General features: G+C 45.9%; 1 protein-coding gene across 2 annotated transcripts in view; it reads right to left on the reverse strand.

Moving 5' to 3' along the window:
- CD99L2 (CD99 molecule like 2) overlaps positions 1-25,363 on the reverse strand; it is a 105,220-nt gene that overhangs the window by 48,397 nt on the left and 31,460 nt on the right. For both annotated transcript variants that reach the window (XM_044306557.1, XM_044306556.1), the window contains exons 2-4: positions 18,448-18,507; positions 5,483-5,527; positions 3,108-3,185 (exon numbers count right to left, since the gene is read on the reverse strand). In XM_044306557.1, coding sequence (XP_044162492.1) covers positions 3,108-3,185; positions 5,483-5,527; positions 18,448-18,507 — 183 coding nt within the window. The remainder of the gene's footprint in view (positions 1-3,107; positions 3,186-5,482; positions 5,528-18,447; positions 18,508-25,363) is intronic.

Below are 25,363 nucleotides of genomic sequence, written 5' to 3' on the forward strand. Positions count from 1 at the left end.
ACTATAAAAAACTGGACATTACACCTCCACTGTTAAACCACTGAGGAAGGGGTCCCTTTTACCCCGAAACGCGTCTGGTGAATGACAGTGAGGGACAACTAAAGAAAAGACTCTACAAACGCATATCTACATGAATTCGCGTTAAAGAAGTTTGAAAACCCCGCCTGGAAATACAGATCACGTGACCGCCCAGTAAACCACGTGGGACGCCACCTAGGTCCTGGAAGGTCAGAGCGGCAACACCAAGCTGCATCGCTACTAACGGCGTGGGGAACTTCATATACAGAGCCTACCAACAGGTCCTTACAGCTTACAGCAATACATTCTGCTGAAATCGGACACTTATGTGGATCTACTGCAGGAGTGGTAAAGTACATTCTAACACAATTGGGAAATTCAATGTTCTTATCATCATTGCCATCTTTGGAACATTGATATTGAACCCGTACCTACCTGCTAATAGTTATAGTCCCCGGACATGAATCAGGGTCAATAGAAAATAGCTCTTGAGAGACTCCATATATTGAATTACAGAGCTAGAGGTCTTTTGTGCGGCGTTTTAAACGTATAGTATATTTTATTCATTCAATTTTTATGAAATGTTTTATGTATATTGTTTTATTTGCATAGTTTGAAGCCTATATATAATATATAAAGAATTTATATGGATACCAATCACCGTGTGTTTGCCTTATATTGAGTGACCCCCATTACAAACTTTTCATCCCTGTGTAAATAGTGACCCCCAATACAGGGGTAGAGGCCGGCAACTGGTGTTGAAATCGCGGCGGGGCCCAGTGAAGTCACTGTACTGTATTACACCGAGCCCCGCACACAGCAGTATTTATATGTAAAGTGTAGGCAATCCATATGTAAAGTATAGCAATCCTCTGGGGGTAGCGCACTTCACGTAGTACTCACTATAAAACTCTTGTACTAGCAGGCAGGCTGGCCGGTCACTCACTTCGTTACACACATGCCCCTCCCACTTTATTAATGAAGCATGCGCGTGATTAAGTGAGTGACCGGCCAGACTGCCTGCTAGTATGGGAGTTTCACAGTGAGTACTACATGGATTGCGCTACTGGAGAGGATTGCTATACTTTACATATGGATTGCCTACACTTTACATATGAATACTCCTGTGTGCGGGACCCGGTGTAATACAGTACAGTGACTGTACCGGGCCAGCCGCGATTCCAACAGCAGTTGCCGGCCCTTAGCCCCTCCTCCCTCCCCGCTGATACATCACAGGCCGACCAGGCACAGGCGTCATCGTCTTGCATGGGCCAGGGAGCATCTATGCTGGATGAAGGACCAGTGGGCCTCAGTGCTGTTTGCTGATGAAAGTCGATTAACGCTGAGGAGAAATGATGGCCGCCAACGATGTTGTAGACATCAAGGAGAGCGCTATGCAGCAGCCACAGACGGGCCTTTGGTGGTGGTATTGTTATATGGTGTGCCTAGTGAATGGTAAAGTGACAAGCCCATACTACTTAAATAACATCATTAATCCAGTTTTACCTCTGCATGAACACAGGGAATTTCATCTTCAAGGACGACAATGAACCAGCTCATCAAGGTCGCATCATTACGGAATGGCTGCTGTAGACTGGGGTACCACAAATGGAGTAGCCTGCGCTTTCTCCAGACCTGAATCCCATTGAAAACCTATGAGATCAGCTGAGTCGCCATGTAGAGGCTCGTAACTCTGTACCCCAGAACCTCAATGACCTGAGGGCCGCCCTTCGAGAAGAGTGGGATGCTATGCCTCAGCAGACAATAAGACGACTTGTGAACAGCATGAGACGTCGTTGTCGAGCTGTAATTAATGCTCAAGGCCACGTGACAAGTTTTTGAGACACTGCACATTTTTGTGGGGGTATAACTACCACTGGTGTTGGCTTTTGTTTCAATAAATTGTTTGAGATGAGGAAATCACAGTCTACTTAAATGCCCGACTTTCATGATATAATATCACTGTAGCGTAAACTTTCTACATTTTCCATAAATTTTACCCAAAAGCAAAATATCCCTAACTTTTTGTGAGTAGTATGTGTGTGTGTGTGTATATCAGAGTCAAATTTCATACACAGCAACATCACAGGAAGTCTTGGGCAGCTAGGCACAAGCTACATGGGCGTCATACCCTCGATCTAAACTAACTCACTGGAACACCAACAAAATCCAAGAGTCCATGACTATGCTAAGTCACTTTGATTTGAAGATTGACGAGCCAAGACATCCACATGTCAGAGAGGAGATGAATACAACTAAGGCTACTTTCACACGAGCGTTCGATCGGATCCGTTCTGAACGGATCCGATCATAATAATGCAGACGGAGGCTCCGTTCAGAACGGATCCGTCTGCATTATATTGGCATATAAAAGCTAAGTGTGAAAATAGCCTCAGACGGATCCGTCCAGACTTTCAATGTAAAGTCAATGGGGGACGGATCCGCTTGAAGATTGAGCCATATTGTGGCATCTTCAAACGGATCCGTCCCCATTGACTTACATTGTAAGTCTGGACGGATCCGCACGCCTCTGCACGGCCAGGCGGACACCCGAACGCTGCAAGCAGCGTTCAGGTGTCCGCCTGGCCGTGCGGAGGCGAGCGGAGCGGAGGCTGAACGCCGCCAGACTGATGCAGTCTGAGCGGATCCGCATCCATTCAGACTGCATCAGGGCTGGACGGAAGCGTTCTGCTCCGCTCGTGAGCTCCTTCAAACGGAGCTCACGAGCGGACAGCAGAACGCTCGTGTGAAAGTAGCCTAAGAATGCTCATGGTAACACTATATTATGTACTTGGAGCAGCATTCTAGGAGGAGAAGTTTTTACTTGACTAGTACAACACAAAGTTTCTATAAACCATGTTTTTACAAACAATACAAAACTGATGGTGGTTTTAATTCTTGAGGTTTGAATATCACAAGTATTTGAGTAACCACTTCCTTTGTCTTCTCTATGTGCACCGCTTTACACTACTTTGTACTATTTTGTATATTCAGAGGCTTTTGTTAGCACTCATTTTACCTTCTTTCTCCTAAAACCAATGCTGCAAGCACATAAGCACCTATGCATACAGTACAGCTATCAGAATTACCTGGCTTCTTAGTTGGACGTTTGGGGACAACTTTCGGTGGTTGTGTGGCATCAAAGAAGTCTGTCAAGTCAAAATCATCTGCATAGGAAAAGGAAAAATAAGAATTATATTATATAAATAAAAAAAATTCAGTCCATTGAATGTGCTCATGGAGCAGAAATATCACCCTTATCACTCACGAAAATGTATCAGGTCTCATAACGCACCACCATATAATGCACCATTATAGTCAAGGGGGATCGGCGGTAAACTGTACAATCCGGCAATGGCGAATCCAGCAAAATCCGTCAGACTGCTCTCCGCCAGAACAGCACGCTGTATCCCTTAGTCACATACACAAATGTGCCATTTGTAGTGGTTATCCTTGACATCTAATATCTCTACACTAGCAAAAGAACAAGACAGTTGGGATATACAGATAGCATATATGTGTGCAGTATAGCAGTACTACACACTTTATGATAAGGCAGCACATTGTACGCGTGTGGTACAACAGTACTATGTGGAGTCAAATTTAACGAGCAGCGGTGGGGGGTTTCCTAATCTTTACCCAAGATAAAAAAACTTGCTTAAACTGCTGGTTGGACAAGTACCCTTGTTTCTTATTTCATCGTCATGTAAAGTGAAGAATATTTCAGCAGACAAAACCTAATAAATGAGTGTCTATAAAAGGAGATATGGAAGAAATCCAAAGCCATTTGTAGCCTCTGTGCTGCAAATCCGCAGACTCATCACACTGTTGCTTATGCTGTAGAATACTAGATCAGCCGTCAGCAATGCAGCTCACCTCCAAATCACAGGCTGAATGCGGAGAACGGCAGAACACATATGAACGGTCAGTGATCAGGAGCAAAATCTTAACCCAGTGTTTTCTGACCCAGCAGATCACTAATTAAACCCACTGATCTCCAAACTCAGTGCCTAGTGCAGGTCTCCTGTCGTTCTTTAAACCTGTAGTCTGGAGTGGAGGGTTTCATGACTGCCCTGCATCCAGTAGCACATTCATATCATTCTCATAAGTGGGAAGGATTTTGATGGTATCGTCATATTAAAGGGGTTGTCCCACGAGAAATATTCTATAGTTTTCAAACCAGCACTGTAATTAAAAATTGAGTACAGCCACGGAGTTATTCAATAAAAGGAATCTGTACAGCGCCATCTGCTGTTTGTTTTTTTCTTATTTCTTTGACCTGCTCATTGAGAAGGCCGCACATGCTCAGTTTCATCCTTCAACTGCCTCCTGAGCTGTGATAGGGAGAGCATGGACACGCCCCCTTAGCTTCAGCAGAAAAGACACTCCCCTTGAGCTGCCAGCTTGATATAAATCTAACAGATCATTAAATGGGCTTTGCTAGAAAGAAATTGTCATGTACTGTATGATGTCCGATTTTCATTTTTACATTAATCATGGGATAACCGCTTTAAGGAACACCTTGGCTCACAAAAGAATTGTCTAGGGTAATAGGAACATTTAAGAGAATTGCTGTACATGCCAATCCTTAAAAGGTTTTGTCCACTTTTTGGCTAGTCTTAAACAATGTGTATGCAAGATGACTATATGGCACTTACTAATATAGCCTTTATTGATATTCTGTAAAAACAAAAAAAAAAAAATTCCCAAACTCTGGTTCGGTTCCAAGTGGCTGCTGATGGAGGGTCATGTGACCAGACACATCACTAAGTCTCCTCCATTGCACACTCTGCACCTGCACTAAACTTCCACAAGTGCAAGAGTAGATGGTAGGCGCAGGGTCTGTAAATCGAGGAGGCCAAGTGATGTGTCTGATCGCATGACCCTCCATCAGCAGCCATTTTATGGACAGGATCTCTGTGTGGACAGGACAAAACACCTGCCCAAAAGAGGACATACCTTATAAAGTATAAAAATGGTAAGGTCAGATAGTCATCTCACATACACATTGGTATCCAGAAAGTGGCCATCTGCTTTAATATTCATGAATGATTGCATAATATCAGACCTATAACTGCTCAGAAACTCTGCACTAAATTGGTGGGGGTCCAACAACCGGTACCCCTGCCAATCAGCTGTTTAAAAAGGCACCGGCGCGCCGTGGCCTTCTCGCAGCTTTCCCCAGGCCAGTGACAACACGTTCATCGGTCACATGGCCAAGGCGCACCCCAGTCTCAATGAAGTGAAGCACAGCCGCTATACTATGTATGTATGGTGCTGTGCTCGGTGAGCTGAGAGAAGGCTGCGGCACTCACCGGTGCCTTCTCAAAACAGCTGCTCGCGAGGGTCCCAGGTGTCGGACCCCCACAGATCAGATACTGATGACCTATAGATATGTTTATATAAAAGCACAGCAACCCCCCTTTAACTATTACATTAAAGAAGTAGAAAGAAATATTCTTACCCACGTTGTGTGTTGGAATTTTTGGTGGTTTCGGTGCAGGTTTAGCTATTTCAGAAAACAGACAAAAAATACTAGTTATGAAGTTTACAATATCTCTGCACAGAACTGTCTTTTTAATTCAAGACGAAAAAAAATGTATTTCACTTATATTCAATATTTTCCCCGCTGTAATACCACATATCAAGCAGAGGTTATAAACGAGAGCATCAGAACAAGTCAAGAGCTCAGAAAACAGCATCAGAGCAGTGGAGTCGTTAAGCTGAATTTCCAACTCTGACTGCTCTATTTGTCCCCACTCCGAATCCAACCGCCTAAAACGGACTCAAACTTAAAGGGTTGTGTCACTTCGGCAAATGGCATTTATCATATAGGCAAAGTTAACACAAGACACTTACTAATGTATTGTGATTGTCCATACTGCTTCCTTTGCTGGCTAGATTAATTTTCCACCACATTATACACTGCTCGTTTCCATGGTTATGACCACCCTGCAATCCAAAAAAACAGGCCTGTCTGGTGGCTGGGAATGCGGCAGTGCACGTAGTCCAGCACTTTTTCCTATAGTGTGCAGGGAGGCCCATCATTGCTGGATTGCAGGGTGGTTGTAACCATGGAAACGATCAGTGTATAAGGCTACTTTCACACTTGCATTGTGAGGATCTGGCAGGCAAGTTCCGTCGCCGGAACTGCCGGCCGGATGCGGAAATCAGTATGGAAATGAATATCATTTGTAGACGGATCCGTCTGACAAATGCATTGAAATACCGGATCAGTCTCTCCAGTGTCATCTGGAAAAACGGATCCGGTATTCATTATTTTCACATTTTTAAAGGGAACCTGTCACCAGTTTTATGGTGTCCTAACTAAGGGCAACATAAATAAGTGACTGATTCGCTTAGCAAAATGCTGGGTCACTTTCTTTAATTGACCCAGTCAATCTGCCAACATCTTGTATTGAAAAGCTCCAGCTGATAATGATGAGTCATGAATATTCATGAGCTCCTGACTCTCCCCGCCCACCTGCTGCTGAATGATAGTTTTTTTCCATATGAATCAGCAGCAGGTGGGCAGGGGAGTGGCTATAGCTCTGAATTAAATATACGCTGGACTCAATGACATCACGCTGGACTCGAATCAGCTCATTAGCACGCGGCATCTTTGTGTGTATACTATGAGGTAACCATCTGTCACACCAGTAAGTGAATACATCTAAGGCACTTTTTAGTAGTTAACGATTGTATATAATTAGATTATAATCAAATATCCACATGACAGGTTCCCTTTAAAGGTCTGCGCATGCCTGAAGACCGGAACAGTCAATGCGGCAATTTTAATGCTGGATCAGGCACTAATACATTTCAATGGAAATTAATACCGTGTTTCGGAATTTTGGACAGAGAAAATACCGCAGCATGCTGCAGTATTTTTTCTGGCCAAATACCGTAAGAGGGACTGAACTGATGCATCCTGAAAAGATTGCTCTCTATTCAGAATGCATTAGGATTAAACTGATCTGTTTTTTTCCGGTATTTAGTCCCTGTGACGGAACTCAATACCGGAAAAGAATAACGCTAGTGTGAAAGTACCCTAATGTGATGGAAAAATGAATCCAGCCAGCAAAGGAAGCAATATGGACAATCGCAATACATTAGTAAGTGCCTGGTATTAACTTTCTCTACATTATAAAGGCCATTTGCTGAAGAGAGACAACCCCTTTAACAGCCCTGCAAGAGATCACTGTTTTCGACAAATCAGGGCCGTCAATAGATAGGACATTACATAAATTTATATTAGAATATCTAAACTTTCCTAAATTCCTATTAAAGTAAATGTGCAACAAGTTCAGCATTTAATACGGTAATTGGACAATAATAATAAATCATAGATAATAATGTCAGTCTGAAGCCAGGCAGTAACTCCACCGCCCTATTTACAACATTGTGAAAAAGTATGGCCCCTGGAGGGTTTGGAGGGAAGCACCCCATACTGACACTCTTCCTGCAGCAGCACTGTGACCTGCTTCATCTTCTTGGTTTTCCATCTTTCTTTCTAGTAGCCTTAGGCCTCATGCACACGACCGTTGTTTGGGTCCGCATCCGAGACGCCGTTTTGGCGGCTCGGATGCGACCCTATTCACTTCAATGGGGCCGCAAGAGATGCGGACAGCACTCAGTGTGGTGTCCGCATCCGTGGCTCCGTTCCGCTGCCCCGCAAAAAAAATATAACATGTCCTATTCTTGTCCGCGATTTGCGGACAAGAATAGGCATTTATATTGCCGTCACCCGTTCCGTTCCGCAAATTGCGGAAGGCAACACGGGCGGCTTCCGTTTTTTGCAGATACGCGGTTTGCGGACCGCAAAAAAACGGAACAGTCGTGTGTATGAGGCATTAAGGTCAGTTTAGGCTCCATTCACATGTCCGCAATTTCGTTCCGCAAAACGAAACGGAATTGCGGACCCATTTATTTCTATGGGGCAGCACTTTCGGGTCCGCACTTCCGTTCCGCCAAAAAATAGAACATGTCCTATTCTTGTCCGCAATTGCGGACAAGAACAGGCATATTCTTTTAGTACCGGCAATGTGCGGTCCGTAAAATGCGGAACGCACATTCCCGCTTTCCGTGTTTTGCGGATTCACAAAACACGTTGCAGACGATCCCCATGAGACCAGTTCTGTACAGTAATACACCTTGGGCATCTGTGAGCTTAGGTTTATTACACGGGCAATTGTAGTGTGTGTTATTTCTGTTCTGGTTTACATTTCACGACACTCTGCAATGCTAGAGCCTATTACTCATAATGCGTAATCTGTGCGACACTGGGGAATTTATTTTCTATTGTCTACTGGGTTCTTTCTGGTTTCCAGTGTTAATATAAAATGTAATATTACAGGGAGAAGAGGGACGCCCATATACATATGTTACACCTCTTGGTTTGCAGGGTACGTATACATAGATCTCTTCTTGTGTGTAATCAAAGTGCACCCGACAGGGATCAAACATAGGCGCGCATTACATGGGCCAATGATTGCGGCAATTATGGGAAAGAAGTAATTTTAGATATGATAATTTCCAATAATTGGTCTGTGTAAAGGTCCCGCTCGCTATCCCATGAAAAGCAAACACTCGTTCATCGTCCAAAAGAATCATTGATGCGGTCACCTATATCATAGTTTCTAGGCAGCAGATTGTGCTGTGTGAACAACGATCTGCTGCCCAGAAACAATGAAGGGTATAAGGTGACAAGCAATTAATGCAGTGATCACTCGTCTCCATACAAGGGAGGTGAACAATGCATGTAAATAGTTTGTTCTCGATAGCTGCCTGCTGTGTCGGCCCGTGTAATGGGGCCTTAAAGGGGTATTCCCATCACAGACAATGGGGGCATATCGCTAGGATATGCCCCCATTGTCTGATAGGTGCAGGTCCCACCTCTGGGACCCGCACCTACAATGAGAACGGAGCGGGGAAATGAATGAGGGGCACACTGCGCATGCTCAGCCGCCCTCCATTCATTTCTATGGGGCCGCCGAACATAGCCAAGCTGGGGGCGCGCATGTGCGCGGTGCGCTCCCATACACTTCTATGGGAGCAGCGCTTGGTGGTGGACGGACCATGGGAAATCTGGGGTCCTCCAGCAACAGCTCTCTGCTCTCCTCTCGTTATAGGTGCAAGTCCCAGAGGTGGCACCTGCACCTATCAGACAATGGGGGCACATCCTATCGTTATGCCCCCATTGTATGTGATGAGAATACCTCTTTTAAAAGGCCATGTACATTTTCGGGGGCAATTTTAATTTTTTTATGAATTGATTTTACTCATTTTGGGCTAAAAATATTTTTTTCTTCAATTGCATTTTATTAAAATATTCAGCACCTTTGTCACAAAGGGTTAACTGTTTGTCTAGCTGTGTTAATCCTACTTTCACTTTGTGCCTTATCTAATAAACCTCATCTCTAAATTACTAAATGGTGGCAAACACTTAAGCCACATTCTTATCAGTTAGAAAAGAATTGAACTATAATGAGTGTTTACAACAGGGGTCAGCAACCTTCGGCACTCCAGCTGCTGTGAAACTACAAAGGTGTGAGGAATGTGGAAATTATGATTTAATTTCAGCCATTATTTTGATTTGATTCAACTTCATGGTCAGTGCACAGGTATCAATACAGAGTAACGAAATGCAGCCATCTGCTGCCAGATAGCAGAGAACTCAGCAGGGGGGCCTTGCTCAAGCAGGCCACTTGCGTACATTTCACACCTTCACCCAGACAGCCAGGAACCCAGCTAATTTAACAGGAAAAACCTCTCTGTAGGGCTCAACCATTGCCCAGATCAATCAGATCCCTCAGACATCATGGAACCAGCGATTCATAAGGAATTATGAATCGCCCGTACATCACACGCATACGTCAGTTATATATCTGCGACCCTGCGGCCACGACGGGCATGCCCCTGGTCATAGGTTGGTAGTAGGGTGCCAGGAACGGGAGATACACAGATCTCCCCACAGAAACCTAGTAATGGTACCATGTTTGGGCTCTACCTATAGGCAGAACCTAGTCGGATCCGTTGGTCCCAGAATCATCTCCCTGTGACCTTCTGGCCTGGAGCTATGAGCCCTAATCGGTTTTGTGGGTTGTTGGGCAGCCAGGAGCAGCAGGGAGGGGGGGACCCCTCTCAGAAGCAGGGAGGGGCCGACTAAAGTTGAAAATGGTACAGCGTCTTTCATTGGTGGGGGGGGGGGGGGGGGTCACGTCGTGTAACGTGTTTGGAGGGACCGTGGACAAACTGCTTACATCAATGCCCCCATGTGGCTACAGCCAAGCCTTACACCAGTCCATTAATCACCACCACCCAAAGGACTACTGGTAACCCTTTTCTGTTTAACCCTGTTTGTACCACATCATCTGTACTTGCAACCTCAGACCACTGTATATATTCTCTGTGTGTATAGTGTTATATCTAGTGCACCCTTAAGGCATTTAAATATATAATTTAATCTTGTGCTGTTCTGGTATCTCGATCCACAAATTCCCACGTCCGAGTTTCGGCCTAGTTATACGCTACTGCGGGTTGGTTTCTCACCCTATATAATCCCGTTAGCGGACCGGGCTTACAGTCATGTGAAAAAATTAGGACACCCTTTGAAAGCATGTGTTTTTTAGTAACATTTTTAATAAAAGGTTATTTCATCTCCGTTTCAACAATACAGAGAGATTAAAGTAATCCGACTAAACAAAGAAAACTGAAGAAAAGTCTTTTCAAGATCTTCTGTAAATGTCATTCTACAAAAATGCCTATTCTAACTGAGGAAAAAGATAGGACACCCTTGCCCCTAATAGCGAGTGTTACCTCCTTTGGCTGAAATAACTGCAGTGAGACGGTTCTTGTAGCCATCTACCAGTCTTCGACATCGGTCTGAGGAAATTTTACCCCACTCCTCAATGCAGAACTTTTTCAGCTGTGAGATGTTTGAGGGGTTTCTTGCACGTACAGCCCTTTTCAAGTCACCCCACAGCATCTCAATGGGATTCAAATCTGGACTTTGACTTGGCCATTCCAGGACTCTCCATTTCTTCTTTTTCAGCCAATCTTTGGTTGATTTACTAGTATGTTTTGGGTCATTGTCATGTTGCATGGTCCAGTTCCGCTTCAGCTTTAATTTTCTAACTGATGGTCTCACATGTTCTTCAAGCACCTTCTGATACACAGTAGAATTCATCGTGGATTCTATGATGGTGAGCTGACCAGGTCCTGCTGCAGCAAAGCAGCCCCAAACCATGACACTTCCACCTCCATGCTTCACAGTTGGTATGAGGTTCTTTTCTTGGAATGCTGTGTTTGGTTTACGCCAAACATGTCCTCTGCTGTTGTGTCCAAATAATTCAATTTTGGACTCATCTGTCCAAAGAACATTATTCCAGAAGTCCTGGTCTTTGTCAACTTTATCTCTGGCAAATGTCAGTCTGGCCTCGATGTTTCTCTTGGAAAGCAAAGGTTTCCTCCTTGCACACCTCCCATGCAAGTTAAACTTGTACAGTCTCTTTCTGATTGTAGAGGCATGTACTTCTACATCAACAGTAGCCAGAGCCTGCTGTAGTTCTCGAGATGACACTTTAGGGTTTTTGGAGACCTCTTTTAGCATCTTGCGGTCTGCTCTTGGGGTGAACTTGCTGGGGCGACCAGTCCTGGGCATGTTGGCAGTTGTTTTGAAAGCCCTCCACTTGTAGACTATCTTCCGGACAGTGGAATGGCTGATTTCAAAATCTTTTGAGATCTTTTTAAATCCCTTCCCAGACTCATAGGCTTCTACAATCTTTTTTCTGAAGTCCTCTGACAGCTCTTTTGCTCTCACCATGGTGCTCACTCTCACTTCAACAGTCAGGAGCACACCAAACTAAATGTCTGAGGTTTAAATAGGGCAAGCCTCATTCAACATGCAGAGTAACGATCTACTAATTATGTGCACCTGGTGTGATATACCTGTGTGAGATCTGAGCCAATTTAAGAGGGAATACATGTGAGGGTGTCCTATCTTTTTCCTCAGTTAGAATAGGCATTTTTGTAGAATGACATTTACAGAAGATCTTGAAAAGACTTTTCTTCAGTTTTCTTTGTTTAGTTGGATTACTTTAATCTCTCTGTATTGTTGAAACGGAGATGAAAAACCGGAATTAGACTTACCGGTAATTCTATTTCCATGAGATCATCACGACGGCATACAAGGAGATTGACCCCTGACCTCTGTAGGGGCAGGAACAGAGAAAGGTTAAATACCCTCCTCCCACCACCAACACCAGTGTTTCCAAAATCACACAGAGCAACCCGGTGGTGGAGAACAGTAAAAAACAAGAAAAAAGGTATTACTCCATACCTTCTAGAGACCTGGGTAGGTCAAATAATTGAATCAAGGGAGGGAATAACGTGCCGTCGTGATGATCTCATGGAAATAGAATTACCGGTAAGTCTAATTCCGGTTTTTCCATAGCATCATCACGACGGCATACAAGGAGATATAAAAAATATATCAGTTAAGGGGGGGCTACAGCCTGGAGGACTTTCCGCCCAAAGGACAGATCAGACGATCTGGAAAGATCCAGGCGATAGTGCTTTATAAAAGTATGAATGCTGGACCAAGTGGCAGCACGACAGATTTCCTCCAGAGAAGCCCCAGCTCTCTCAGCCTGAGAGGAGGACATGGCCCGGGTGGAATGGGCCCTAATGTGGACTGGACATGTAAGATTTTGTAGTTGATAACAAAGACTAATAGTTTCTTTGAGCCATCTGGCTATAGATGACCGGGAGGCTTTCTGGCCCTTAAGTCTTCCTCCGAAGAGAACTAGTAGGCTGTCCGACTTCCTAAACTTTTTCGTCACAGAGATATAGTTTAAGACTGCCCGTCTAACATCCAGAGAGTGAAATGTGGCTTCTTTGTCATTAGCAGGGTGTTGACAAAAGGAAGGTAGGGTAACTTCCTGGCTCCGATGAAAATTTGATACCACTTTGGGGAGAAACCCCGGATCCAGACGGAGAATTAATCTATCATCTAGAATACGGAGGTAGGGTTCCCTGATCGATAGGGCTTGCAATTCTCCTACTCTGCGGGCCGAAGTTATCGCAATTAAGAAGGCCGTTTTCAAGGACCATAACTTTATAGGACAGTCAGACATGGGTTCAAAGGGCGGTAAGGTAAGGCCTGTAAGAACGATGTTCAGATCCCAGGAAGGGACACGAGCGGTGATCGTTGGGCGGAGCCTCGTCGCTGCCTTGATGAATCTTTTGATCCAACGATGACCGGCTATATCTTGGTCAAAAAAACAAGCCAGGGCTGAGATCTGGACCTTCAAGGTAGAGGGCCTAAGTCCCAGATCTAGACCTCGCTGTAGGAAGTCCAGTATTCTTTGGATGTTAGGCTTATGTAAATGTGGCGATTCATCCCCACTCCAAGAACAAAAACGTCTCCAGATCTTAAGGTAAATCGCTGACGTTACCTTCTTCCTGGAAGCTTTCAGAGTAGCAATAACTTCGTTTGATAGTCCCTGAAGTTTCAGGGTTTGGAACTCAGGATCCAAGCTGCTAATTTCAGAAACTGCGGGTTTGGGTGTAGAACTGGGCCCTGCTGGAGTAGGTCCTCCCGTACCGGAAGGGGCCATGGATCCTGTAGAGAAAGTCTCTGGAGAGATGAGAACCAACTTCTCTTTGGCCACAGGGGAGCGATCACAATCACCGTGACCTTGTCCTGGAGAACTTTCTGCACCACCTTCGGGATTAGAGGAAGTGGAGGGAAGGCATAGCATAGGTTCCAATGCCAATGGACGGCGAAGGCGTCTAATGTATGAGGCCTGTCCCTGGGGTTTAGGGAACAGAATGTTTCCACTTTTGAGTTGGCCCTGGTGGCGAACAGATCTACGTCGGGCAACCCCCATTTCCTTACCACTAACCTGAAGACTTCTGGACTTAGAGACCACTCTGTGTGATCGATCCTGTGGCGGCTGAGAAAATCTGCTTCTTGATTTAGTATCCCCTTCAGGTGAACTGCCGACACAGAGGCCACCTTCTGTTCTGCCCAAGCAAAGATCTTTGTTGCCAGTGCCTGAAGGGTTACGGACCGGGTTCCCCCTTGATGGGAGAGGTAGGCAATGGCTGTAGTGTTGTCCGATAGTACCTTTATATGATGTTGACACAACATTTCCTCTGCCGCCCTCAATGCTTCCCAGACTGCTCTCAGCTCCCTGAAATTCGATGATTGGGATCTGATCGAATCTGGCCAAGTGCCCTGAAATATACGGTCCCCGACCTTTGCGCCCCAGCCGGACAGACTTGCGTCTGTTATTACCTGCAACTGGGGAGTCTTCTGCCAGGGATTTCCCCGAGATAGGTTCTCGTGGTTTTTCCACCAATTCAGGGACTGCAGAATCCGAGATGGAGGACTTACTTGGCGATCTAGAGAGGATTGGCACCTGTTCCAGACACTCAGTATCCAGGACTGAAGGGGTCTGAAGTGTATTTGACACCAGGGGACTGCCGGAATACAAGATGTCAGCAGACCCAGCATGCTCATCGCCTCTCTGATAGAGCAAGATCTTCTCTTTTGAAAGGACCTGACCTTTTGTCGGAGAATTGATATTTTGTCCTGAGGTAGGAACACTGCTTGCTTTCGGGAGTCCAGGATCATCCCTAAGAAACGAACCTCCCTTGAGGGGGTGAGGACGGACTTTTCCTCGTTTACGATCCACCCCAGGTCGTCTAGGATGGAGAGAAAGACCTTCAGATTTGAATTGATTTGTCTGCGACTTTCGCTGACCAGAAGGAAATCGTCCAAATAGGGGATTATCATGAGTCCCTGTCTTCGGGCGAAGGCAACCATCTCTACCACCACTTTGGTAAATATTCTTGGGGCAGACGAAATCCCGAAGGGAAGGGCTCTGAACTGGTAGTGATGGACGTTTCCTGATATATCCCGGATTGCAAACCGGAGAAAACACTGGGAGCTGGCGTGAATGGGAATATGGTAATAAGCGTCTCGCAGGTCTATAGTGCACATGAAGACGTCTTTGCTTAACAGAGGGATTGTAGATGTTAGGGTCTCCATCCTGAATTTCTGATAACGGATGAATTTGTTTAGAGGTTTCAGGTTTATGATCGTCCGAAAGGTACCTTCTTTTTTCCTGATTAAAAATAAAGTTGAATAAAAACCCTTGCCTCTTTCTAGAGGTGGGACCAGAGAGATTACGTTCATCTGAAGAAGTTTCTGGACTCCTTGCCAAAGGTTCATTTGGAACCGTGTCAGAGAAAATTTGTTTGGGGGTCTTGAAGACCACTCTATCTGATAGCCTGTACCGACTACCTTGGAAATCCAGGGGTTCTGGGAGATGGATTCCCATGACCCCAGGAATCTTGAGAGTCTTCCCCCCACTCGGCCGTCATTGCTTATCTGAAGGTTTTTGCTGGGAGAAGGACTGACCTCTTCCTCTTCCTCCTTTTGGGTAACTCCAACGCCCCGATTTCCCTTTTCCCCTGTAGCTCTTTTCTTGACCCGAGGGGGGGCGAAAAGGATACCGGCGTTTGGAAGGGCGATCTTCCGGAAACCCTTTCTTCTTATCCGCGGCCTTCTCTAGGATCTTATCTAGCACCGGGCCAAACACGTATTCTCCGGAAAAGGGGATGGAGCATAGCTTTAGCTTAGATGTCTTATCCCCCGACCAACACTTCATCCAGAGGGCTCTCCTAGCTGCATTGGAGAGTGCTGCATCTCTGGCGGAAAACCGAACTGATTCGGCAGAGGCATCCGCCAGGAAAGCCGTGGCCGATTTTAAAAGGGGAAGAGACTCCAGAATCTGCTCCCTAGACGCTCTGTCTTTAATATGAGTTTCCAATTCTCCCAACCAAAGATACATGGACCGGGCGACTGAAGTAGCCGCAATATTGGTTTTAACGTTAAACATGGACGCCTCCCAGGATTTCCTGAGGAGACTGTCCGCCTTACGGTCCATCGAATCTTTGAGTTGGGAGGCATCCTCGAATGGAAGGGACGTCTTTTTGTTCACTTTGGCCACCTGCACATCAATCTTGGGAATTTCATAAAAAATTTTAGATTCCTCCGGATCAAATAGTAACCTATTTTTGAACGTTGCCGGGACTCCCAGTCGTTTTTCTGGGTCTGTCCACTCATCAAGGATCATATCCCTAATGTTTTCATTGATGGGAAACACACGGGTCTTCTTAACCCTCAGGCCCCCAAACATCTCCTCTTGTACCGAATGGGTACGTTGTACCTCCTCCACACCCATGGTCGACCTTACGGCCTTCAGAAGGTCGGATATTTCTTCCGTAGAAAAATAATATCTACGTCCATCGTCGTCTGAGTCAGAGACTCTCTCCCCCTCCTCCCAAGACTTAACAGAGTGGGCACTTTCCTCCGCAACGACTTCTATATCAGAGGGGGATGGGGATCTAGCCCGCTTTTTCTTTGGTTGCGGCAAATCGGGGGGATTAGCGGACAGGTGGGCCAGGGATGAACGGATCTCCTCCTGAATCATAGTTTTTAATTCCTCTTTTAGGGAGGGTGCCTCATCCCGTACGATATTTGAGATACAAGGTTTGCACAATTTTTTGGGGTAGCCGTCAGGGAGTCTACTAGAGCAGGAGACACATTTGAGTGACTTCCCCATCTTTTTCGGGGTTTCTTTTGCCTAAAAGAGATGAAACGGCAAGTATAAGGAATATGACCCACCAAGAGGAGGGTGGGGGGGGGGGGCGGGTGGATGTAGGGGCCTGCGCCCTGCCGTAGCTGCACTGAGCGTGGAGCAAGAGCCCCCTCCTCCTCTCCCCCCCCCCCTATATCATCGTGGGAGAGGGGGATCAACAGACTCCCTGACCCATTCATAAATACCCCCGAAGGGGACTCACAGTTAGCAGTGCTGGCGGCGGCTCCGCTCTGGGGGACCGCTCCGGTACCGACATGGTTGCTTCTTCCCAAAAGGTAAGGGTACCGCACAGTGGGGGACCGATCCTGGGAGCGTTTGTCCGGAGCAGGCCTCGGTTTTTAAATTAGGCTCCATGCTGCCGCCACTGACGTCACTTCCGGGTCGCCGGGCGTGACGTCATACATATGCGCCGGCGCGCACCCAGCTGCCGCTGATGCCGGAGGGGAGACTGCGCCGGGGAACAGGCCCCGAAAATCGGGACGAGGTAGAGCCCCACACCCCTGCCCAGCGTTAGTACTGGACCGCGGGAGGGCAGGGGGACGCCATGCAGGATGCCGGCGATTTCTTAAGGTATCCACGCTGAATTCCTAGCTTCATCTCCCTGCATACAGGGAGACCTTTCTCTGCCCTGTCCTCTGTAGGGACAGGAAACACTGGTGTTGGTGGTGGGAGGAGGGTATTTAACCTTTCTCTGTTCCTGCCCCTACAGAGGTCAGGGGTCAATCTCCTTGTATGCCGTCGTGATGATGCTATGGAAATAACCTTTTATTAAAAATGTTACAAAAAACCACATGCTTTCAAAGGGTGTCCTAATTTTTTCACATGACTGTATATCAAAACAAGAAACTGGTGGCAGATACCCGGGCTGAGAAAGCTCTGTTTCACTGGGACAGTGAAAAGGCTCTCTCAACTTGTGGTCTCTCTGTGCCCGCTTGGACAGGAGGCGTCTGTGTAAACTGTACCAAGCGGACCTTGCGTACTCCCAGGAGGGCGTAACATCACGTCTTGGTAACCAGTGACTATACCGTATCTCATGAGCTTGACGTCCGGTGGAGCCGTGAGGTGCCACATTCGTCACACCCGGCATGCTCCATCCATTTCCAGGAGAGTTCGGAAAAGAGCAGAGTAAGTATGCATGCTGGGTGTTGTAGTTTCACAACAGCTGGAGTGCTGGAGGTTGCCTACCCCTGGTTTATAATGTCATAGATAAGGAGCCGTCAGCTGAGCTGCCTGAGGTGAAACAGTAGAAATGCAGAGCAGCTAATAGAGAAACTCAAGGCTGTACAAAGAAAGGGGCTCAACATTTTTTAATTAAGCCCAATTGAAAAAATGATTTCTAGCCCAAAATAGGTGCAATGCATTCAAAAAGAAATTGTCCCCAAAAGTGTACATAACCTTTAAGACTCCTTCAAAACAAAAGAAAACCAGCAAATCAGATGTGATCATACTTAGCCAGTAAACTAGACAGAAGTATTGTTTTAAAAGGATTGTGTGTTAATTTATGGCTCCTTGATTAGTGTCCTACTGCACCCACTAATTTAGTGTTGTTGCAATATCTTTGCAAAATGATGACAATGGCTTTAATAGATTTCCATCTAGTAGTACTAGTTAGTACAGGGTACTAAATTTATCCCTTTCTTTATATTTTACCTTCTCAGCACAAAAGCGAGGATTATGGCTAAAATGTGTAACATATTTGCATATTTCAACCCCAAATGTGAATCCTACATTTGTCATTTACCAATGAAACACTTACGCTTCTGAGTTGGGATATCATCAAAAGCATCTTCCAGACTGAAGTCACCCTGTCCATAAGCTAAAATACAAAAAACAAATGCATGTCAGCAAAATATAAATTACTATAGAAAATTATACTGCAAGTGCTACAAAATCTCTGTGCTTGCAATAACTTCTCAAAAAGCACCTCCCATTTAATGCCACCGCAGTAGGTAAAAGGTGTTTCATAGTAAGGAGTGGTGTGAATATGACATTTTATTCTGTCAGGTTCTGCTCCTGCAAGTGCAATAGAGGCAGATCTTCTCTTAGGCAACTTTCACATCTGCATTTTTGCTGGATCCATTATTGATCCCTTAGGATAATATGACCGTCTGCATCCGTTATGAAAGGATCCAGTTGTATTATCTCTAAAATAGCCATGATGGACCAATTTAAGTTAATGGGTGCTGGATCCATTTTCATTTGTGTTCTAGAAAACGGATCCGGCAACATTGACTTACATTGTGTTTTATACCAGATCCGTCTTGCTCCGCATCCCATGACGCACTCAAAAACGCTACTTGAAACGTTTTTTTGCTCGGCATGGGAACACAACCAAACTGAATGGAATGCATTCTGGAGCACTCCGCTCCGTTCAGTTTTTGGGGACAAAACTGAAGCTTTGAGAGCCTTGTGAAGGATCTCAATACAGGAAAGGAAAAACTCTGATGTGAAAGTAGCCTTATCTATGAAGCGGTAGACTACAATCAGGAGACCACTACAGCTGTCACTCAGAGCAGAAGGGAGGGGCTATGTAATAGCTCAACGAAGAGAGCACTTCACAGTAAAGCTCCGCCTCCATTGTAATTGAAGTTCATATTTACACTACTCCTGATAATAAAAGCGCCACACAGGTATGTTTGTCCTGGCCTCCCAGGCCCCTACCTAGTGCTGTCAGCAGTTTAGCATGGTCAGAATACTGACAGATTCCCTTTAAAATAACGCTACAGTATACCCAAATAACTCTCTAGAAGTATAAGAGAACTATATAATAGTGGACTAACAAGAACCAATAAAGAATTAAGTTGTTACTGTCCAAAATATAGAGAAAAATGCAAATCCTTTGTTAATCCCATAGAAAAAATAAAATCATTGAAAATGAAATAGGACATGTTCTATTTTTTTTGCAGGAACGGAAATACGGACATACAGAAACGGAATGCACACAGAGTAACTTCAGTTTTTTTTTGCGGACCCATTAAAGTGAATAGTTCCGCATACAGTCCGCAAAAAAACGGAACGGACACGAAAATAAAATACGTTTGTGTAGCCTTAACACACAAGTTCTAAGTCACATGGGTAAAAAGAATGAAAAAGCTATGAAAATATATATGAATAAAAATTATAGCAATATACCAATATGAATATAATCTACAAATAATATAGTCCAAAGTAAATAGTGTTGGAAAAACTATGATAATAAAAAATATATTGTATACAGAAGTCGGCAAAGTTGTAGCAGACCGGTAAAAATTTGAAAAAAAAAATAGAAATGGATCCGTTTGACAAACGGACTGACAGATCTGTTCTCGCAATGCATTTGTGAGACGGATCCGCATCCGTCTACAAATGCTGTCTGTTTGCATGCAGATTGCAGGATCACTCTGCCGCAAGTGTGAAAGTAGCCTAATAAAGGTTCCTTCGAAAACAAGTATCAATATGGAGAATACGCTATAGTAACAAAGAATAAAGATACTTTGCAACACCACAGAAATGAAGACTTGGCACAAATGCTATGAAACTCACATACCCTTAGGCCCCTTTCACACGAGCGAGTATACAGCGCGGATGCAATGAGTGATGCAAACGCATTGCGCCCACACGGAATCCGGACCCATTCATTTCAATGGGGCTGTGTACATGAGCGTTTTTCACACATAACTTCTGCGTTGCGTGAAAATCGCAGCATGTTCTATATTCTGCGATTTTCACGCAGCCCTGACCCCATAGAAGTGAATGGGGCTGCATGAAGATCGCATCCACAAGCAAGTGCGGATGCGATGCGCTTTTCACGCATGGTTGCTAAGAGATGTTGTTTGTATACATTCAGTTATTTATCATGCACGTGCAAAACGCATTAAATGGCATTGCACCCTCCTGATAAAAACTGAACACGATCGCAGGCAAAACTGAATGACTTTGCATGCGAAATCGCGCATTTTTCACTGAACGCATTCTCAACGCATCCGGACCTAATCCGGACACCTTCATCTGCAAGGGGCCTTAGGGTCCATTCACATGTCCGCAAAATGGGTCTGCATCCGTTCTGCAATTTTGGGGAACGGGTGCAGACCCATTTATTTTCCGTTCCGCGGGCCCGCAAAAAAATACAACATGTCCTATTCTTGTCCACAGACACGGACAAGAAAAGGCATTTCTATTATTGTGCCTCCCATGTGCGGTCTGCAAAATGCGGAACGCACATGGCTGGTGTCCGTGTTTTGCGGACCCACAATTTGCGGACTGCAAAACGGTTACGGACGTGTGAATGGACCATTAATGCGAGCAGACCTTGGGACAACTTCTACCCCAAAGCATGTTATGGAGGCACCTTTGTCTGGGGGCCTCCAGAAAAAGCCATCACCGAAACGTGCGTTGTGGTAGCGGCTGTCATGTGGTCTACTCGCATTATTTTTACAGCATTTGTGCCAATTCCTCCTTTATTCCCTCCCCTAGAGTGAAGTGTTACCAGAGGTGTCTGCAAATTATTTATCCTCCCTCCTTAAAATTTTTGGTGACACATTTCCTTTATCTGCCAGTAAAAATCAGATAGTAGTGCGACTTTCACACGTTTTTGCTGGATCCAGCAGGGCTCAGCAAAAACGCTTCCGTTACTGATAATACAACCGTCTGCATCCGTTATGAACGGATCCAGTTCTATTATCTTTAACATGGCCAAGACGATAGTCAATGTGGGACGGATCCGTTTTCTATTGTATCAGAGGAAACTGATCCGCCCCCATTGACTTGCATTGTAGGTCATGCCGGATCCATCTTGCTCCGCATCCCATGACGGAAAGAAAACCGCAGCTTGATGGGGTTTGCTCTCTGGTATGAGAACGCAACAAACGGAACGGAATGCATTTTGGAGCAATCCGTTCTGTTTAGTTACATTTTGTCCCCATTGACAATGAATAGGGACAAAACGGAAGCGTTTTTTCTTATGGTATTGAGCCCCTATGACGGATCTTAATACTGGAAAATAGAAACGCTAGTGTGAAAGTAGCCTAACATCTCCTTTTTTTAATGTTTTTATTTTCTGATTGTAGATTTTTTTATTCTATTTCCTGAACATGATTATGGGGGCGGCCATCTTGCCTGAGCTGTTTTTAACAGCATTTACGCAGCATTAAACCATTTCCTTTATGGCAGCCACATGGGCCATAGACAAACACAATGGTCAGGAGGGCACCTCATTGACTTCTATGGGGGAGTTTTCTGGGCATGCTCTGTGACCTGCGCAGAGGTCATTGTACAAGGGAAGAATAGATAAGCTTTGACATCACCTATTGTGAATGGTGGATCCTGTCTTATCTATACACAGAGGTGATATCATAACAGGCCGGATTAGAATGAGTTAACTGCAGTAAAGTGATCTGTATAAACCAAGAAGTGGCGCCAATTATTGCACATAGTGGCCAGTGTGAAAACTGCAGGATTTTTTGTTTTAGTTTAAAGGGAACCTGTCACTGGGATTTTGTGTATAGAGCTGAGGACATGGGTTGCTAGATGGCCGCTAGCACATCCACAACACCCAGTCCCCATAGCTCTGTGTGCATTTACTGTGTAAAAATAATGATTTGATACATATGAAAATTAACCTGAGATGAGTCCTGTCCCTGACTCATCTCACGTACAGGACTCATCTCAGGTTAAGGCCTCATGCACACGACAGTATTTTTTCACTGTCCGCAAAACGGGGTTCCGTTGGTCCGTGATCCGTGACAGTTTTTTCGTCCGTGGGTCTTCCTTGATTTTTGGAGGATCCACGGACATGAAAAAAAAGTCGTTTGTGTCCGCCTGGCCGTGCGGAGCCAAATGGATCCGTCCTGAATTACAATGCAAGTCAATGGGGACGGATCCGTTTGACGTTGACACAATATGGTGCAATTGCAAACGGATCCGTCCCCATTGACTTTCAATGTAAAGTCAGGAGTCCCTTTTATACCATCGGATCAGAGTTTTCTCCAATCCGATGGTATATTTTAACTTGAAGCGTCCCCATCACCATATATATACTGTCGGATATGAGTTAGATCATGAAACTCAAATCTAACAGTATATTCTAACACAGAGGCGTTCCCATGGTGATGGGGACGCTTCAGGTTAGAATATACTAAAAGAACTGTGTACATGACTGCCCCCTGCTGCCTGGCAGGTGCTGCCAGGCAGCAGGGGGCAGCCCCCCCCCCTTTTAACTCATTGGTGGCCAGTGCGGCCGGCCCCCCCTCCCCCCCTGTAGTTAACTCTTTGTTGTCCAGTGCGGCCGGCCCCCCTCCCTCCCCTGTAGTTAACTCATTGGTGGCCAGTGGGCCCCCCCTCCCTCCCCTGTAGTTAACTCATTGGTGGGCAGTGGGCCCCCCCTCCCTCCCCTGTAGTTAACTCATTGGTGGGCAGTGGGCCCCCCCTCCCTCCCCTGTAGTTAACTCATTGGTGGCCAGTGGGCCCCCCTCCCTCCCCTGTAGTTAACTCTTTGTTGTCCAGTGCGGCCAGCCCCCCCCCCCTCCCTCCCCTGTAGTTAACTCGTTGGTGGCCAGTGGGCCCTCCCCCCTCCCTCCCCCTCCTAATTGAAATCTCCCCCCTATCATTGGTGGCAGCTGAGAGTACCGATCGGAGTCCCAGTTTAATCGCTGGGGCTCCGATCGGTAACCATGGCAACCAGGACGCTACTGCAGTCCCGGTTGCCATGGTTACTTAGCAATTTGTAGAAGCGTTATACTAAGGCCTCTTTCACACTTGCGTTGTCCGGATCCGGCGTGTACTCCACTTGCCGGAATTACACGCCGGATGTGGAAAAACGCAAGTGTACTGAAAGCATTTGAAGACGGATCCATCTTCAAAATGCCTTCAGTGTTACTATGGCAGCCAGGACGCTATTAAAGTCCTGGTTGCCATAGTAGTAGTGGGGAGCGGGGGAGAGGTATACTTACAGTCCGCGCGGCTCCCGGGGCGCTCCAAAATGATGTCAGAGCGTCCCATGCGCATGGATGACGTGCCATGCGATCACGTCATTCATGTGCCTGGGGCGCCCTGACGTCACTCTGGAGCGCCCCGGGAGCCGCACGGACGGTAAGTATGCTGCTCCCCCGCTCCCCACTACACTTTACCATGGCTGCCTGGACTTTAGCGTCCCGGCAGCCATGGCAACCATTCAGAAAAAGCTAAACGTCGGATCCGGCAATGCGCCGAAATGACGTTTAGCTTAAGGCCGGATCCGGATCAATGCCTTTCAATGGGCATTCATTCCGGATCCGGCCTTGCGGCAAGTGTTCAGGATTTTTGGCCGGAGCAAAAAGCGCAGCATGCTGCGGTATTTTCTGCGGCCAAAAAACGTTCCGTTCCGGAACTGAAGACATCCTGATGCATCCTGAACGGATTTCACTCCATTCAGAATGCATTAGGATAAAACTGATCAGGATTCTTCCGGCATAGAGCCCCGACGACGGAACTCTATGCCGGAAGAAAAGAACGCAAGTGTAAAAGAGCCCTTAGGGTAAGTGACAGGTCTGTGCGGCGCATTGCTTAATGATCTGTCACTTACCAGTAGGAGGAGCTCCCGGGCCGGACACAGACATCGCAGCTCGCAGGTAAGTATAATGCTTCTAGAAATTGCTAAGTAACCATGGCAACCGGGACTGCAGTAGCGTCCTGGTTGCCATGGTTACCGATCGGAGCCCCAGCGATTAAACTGGGACTCCGATCGGTACTCTCCGCTGCCAACAATGATAGGGGGGAAGATTTTAATTAGGAGGGGGAGGGAGGGGGGGGGAGAGCCCACTGGCCACCAACGAGTTAACTACAGGGGAGGGAGGGGGGGCCCACTGGCCACCAATGAGTTAACTACAGGGGAGGGAGGGGGGGGCCGGCCGCACTGGACAACAAAGAGTTAACTAGTTAACTACAGGGGAGGGAAGGGGGGGGGCCGCACTGGCCACCAATGTGTTAACTCAGCTCTGAAAAAGCTTTTATGCAGACGGATCTTCGGATCCGTCTGTATGAAAGTAACCTATGGCCACGGACCCATTGACTTGAATAGGTCCGTGAACCGTTGTCCGTCAAAAAAATAGGACAGGTCATATTTTTTTGACGGACAGGATACACGGATCACGGTCTCGGCAGCAAAACGGTGCATTTTCCGATTTTTCCACAGACCCATTGAAAGTCAATAGGTCCGCGAAAAAAAAATGAAAACGGCACAACGGCCACGGATGCACACAACGGTCGTGTGCATAAGGCCTAATTTGCATTTGTATCAAATTGTTCTTTTTACACAATAAAAGCACACAGTTATGGGGACGGGGTATTGCGGATGTGCTAGCGGCCATCTATCAACCCATGTCCTCAGCTCTATACCCAAAATCCCGGTGACAGGTTCCCTTTAAATATAAAGAGTGACATAGAAAATAAAAAATAGCATCATCAAAAATTATTTAAACATACGTTAAACATAAAAAAGTGATTTAAACAGCAGGTCATTTGCTGATGACACATTCCCTTTAAGGAACGTGGGCTCTCTCTCAGCTGATCTGAGCCTGGTTGTTTATGAGGGAGAAGGGGGAAATGGTCAGGAAAATGAAGTATATAGCCAGGATATCGGTGCAGACAGAGGTAAGTTATTATTTACGGTCAGCCTATTTGTGCCTCAAGCAATGCTGTCAGTTTCTGCTTGCAAAAGG

The sequence above is a fragment of the Bufo gargarizans genome, chromosome 9 (genome assembly GCF_014858855.1).
Source record: "Bufo gargarizans isolate SCDJY-AF-19 chromosome 9, ASM1485885v1, whole genome shotgun sequence".
NCBI classification, from domain to species: domain Eukaryota; kingdom Metazoa; phylum Chordata; class Amphibia; order Anura; family Bufonidae; genus Bufo; species Bufo gargarizans.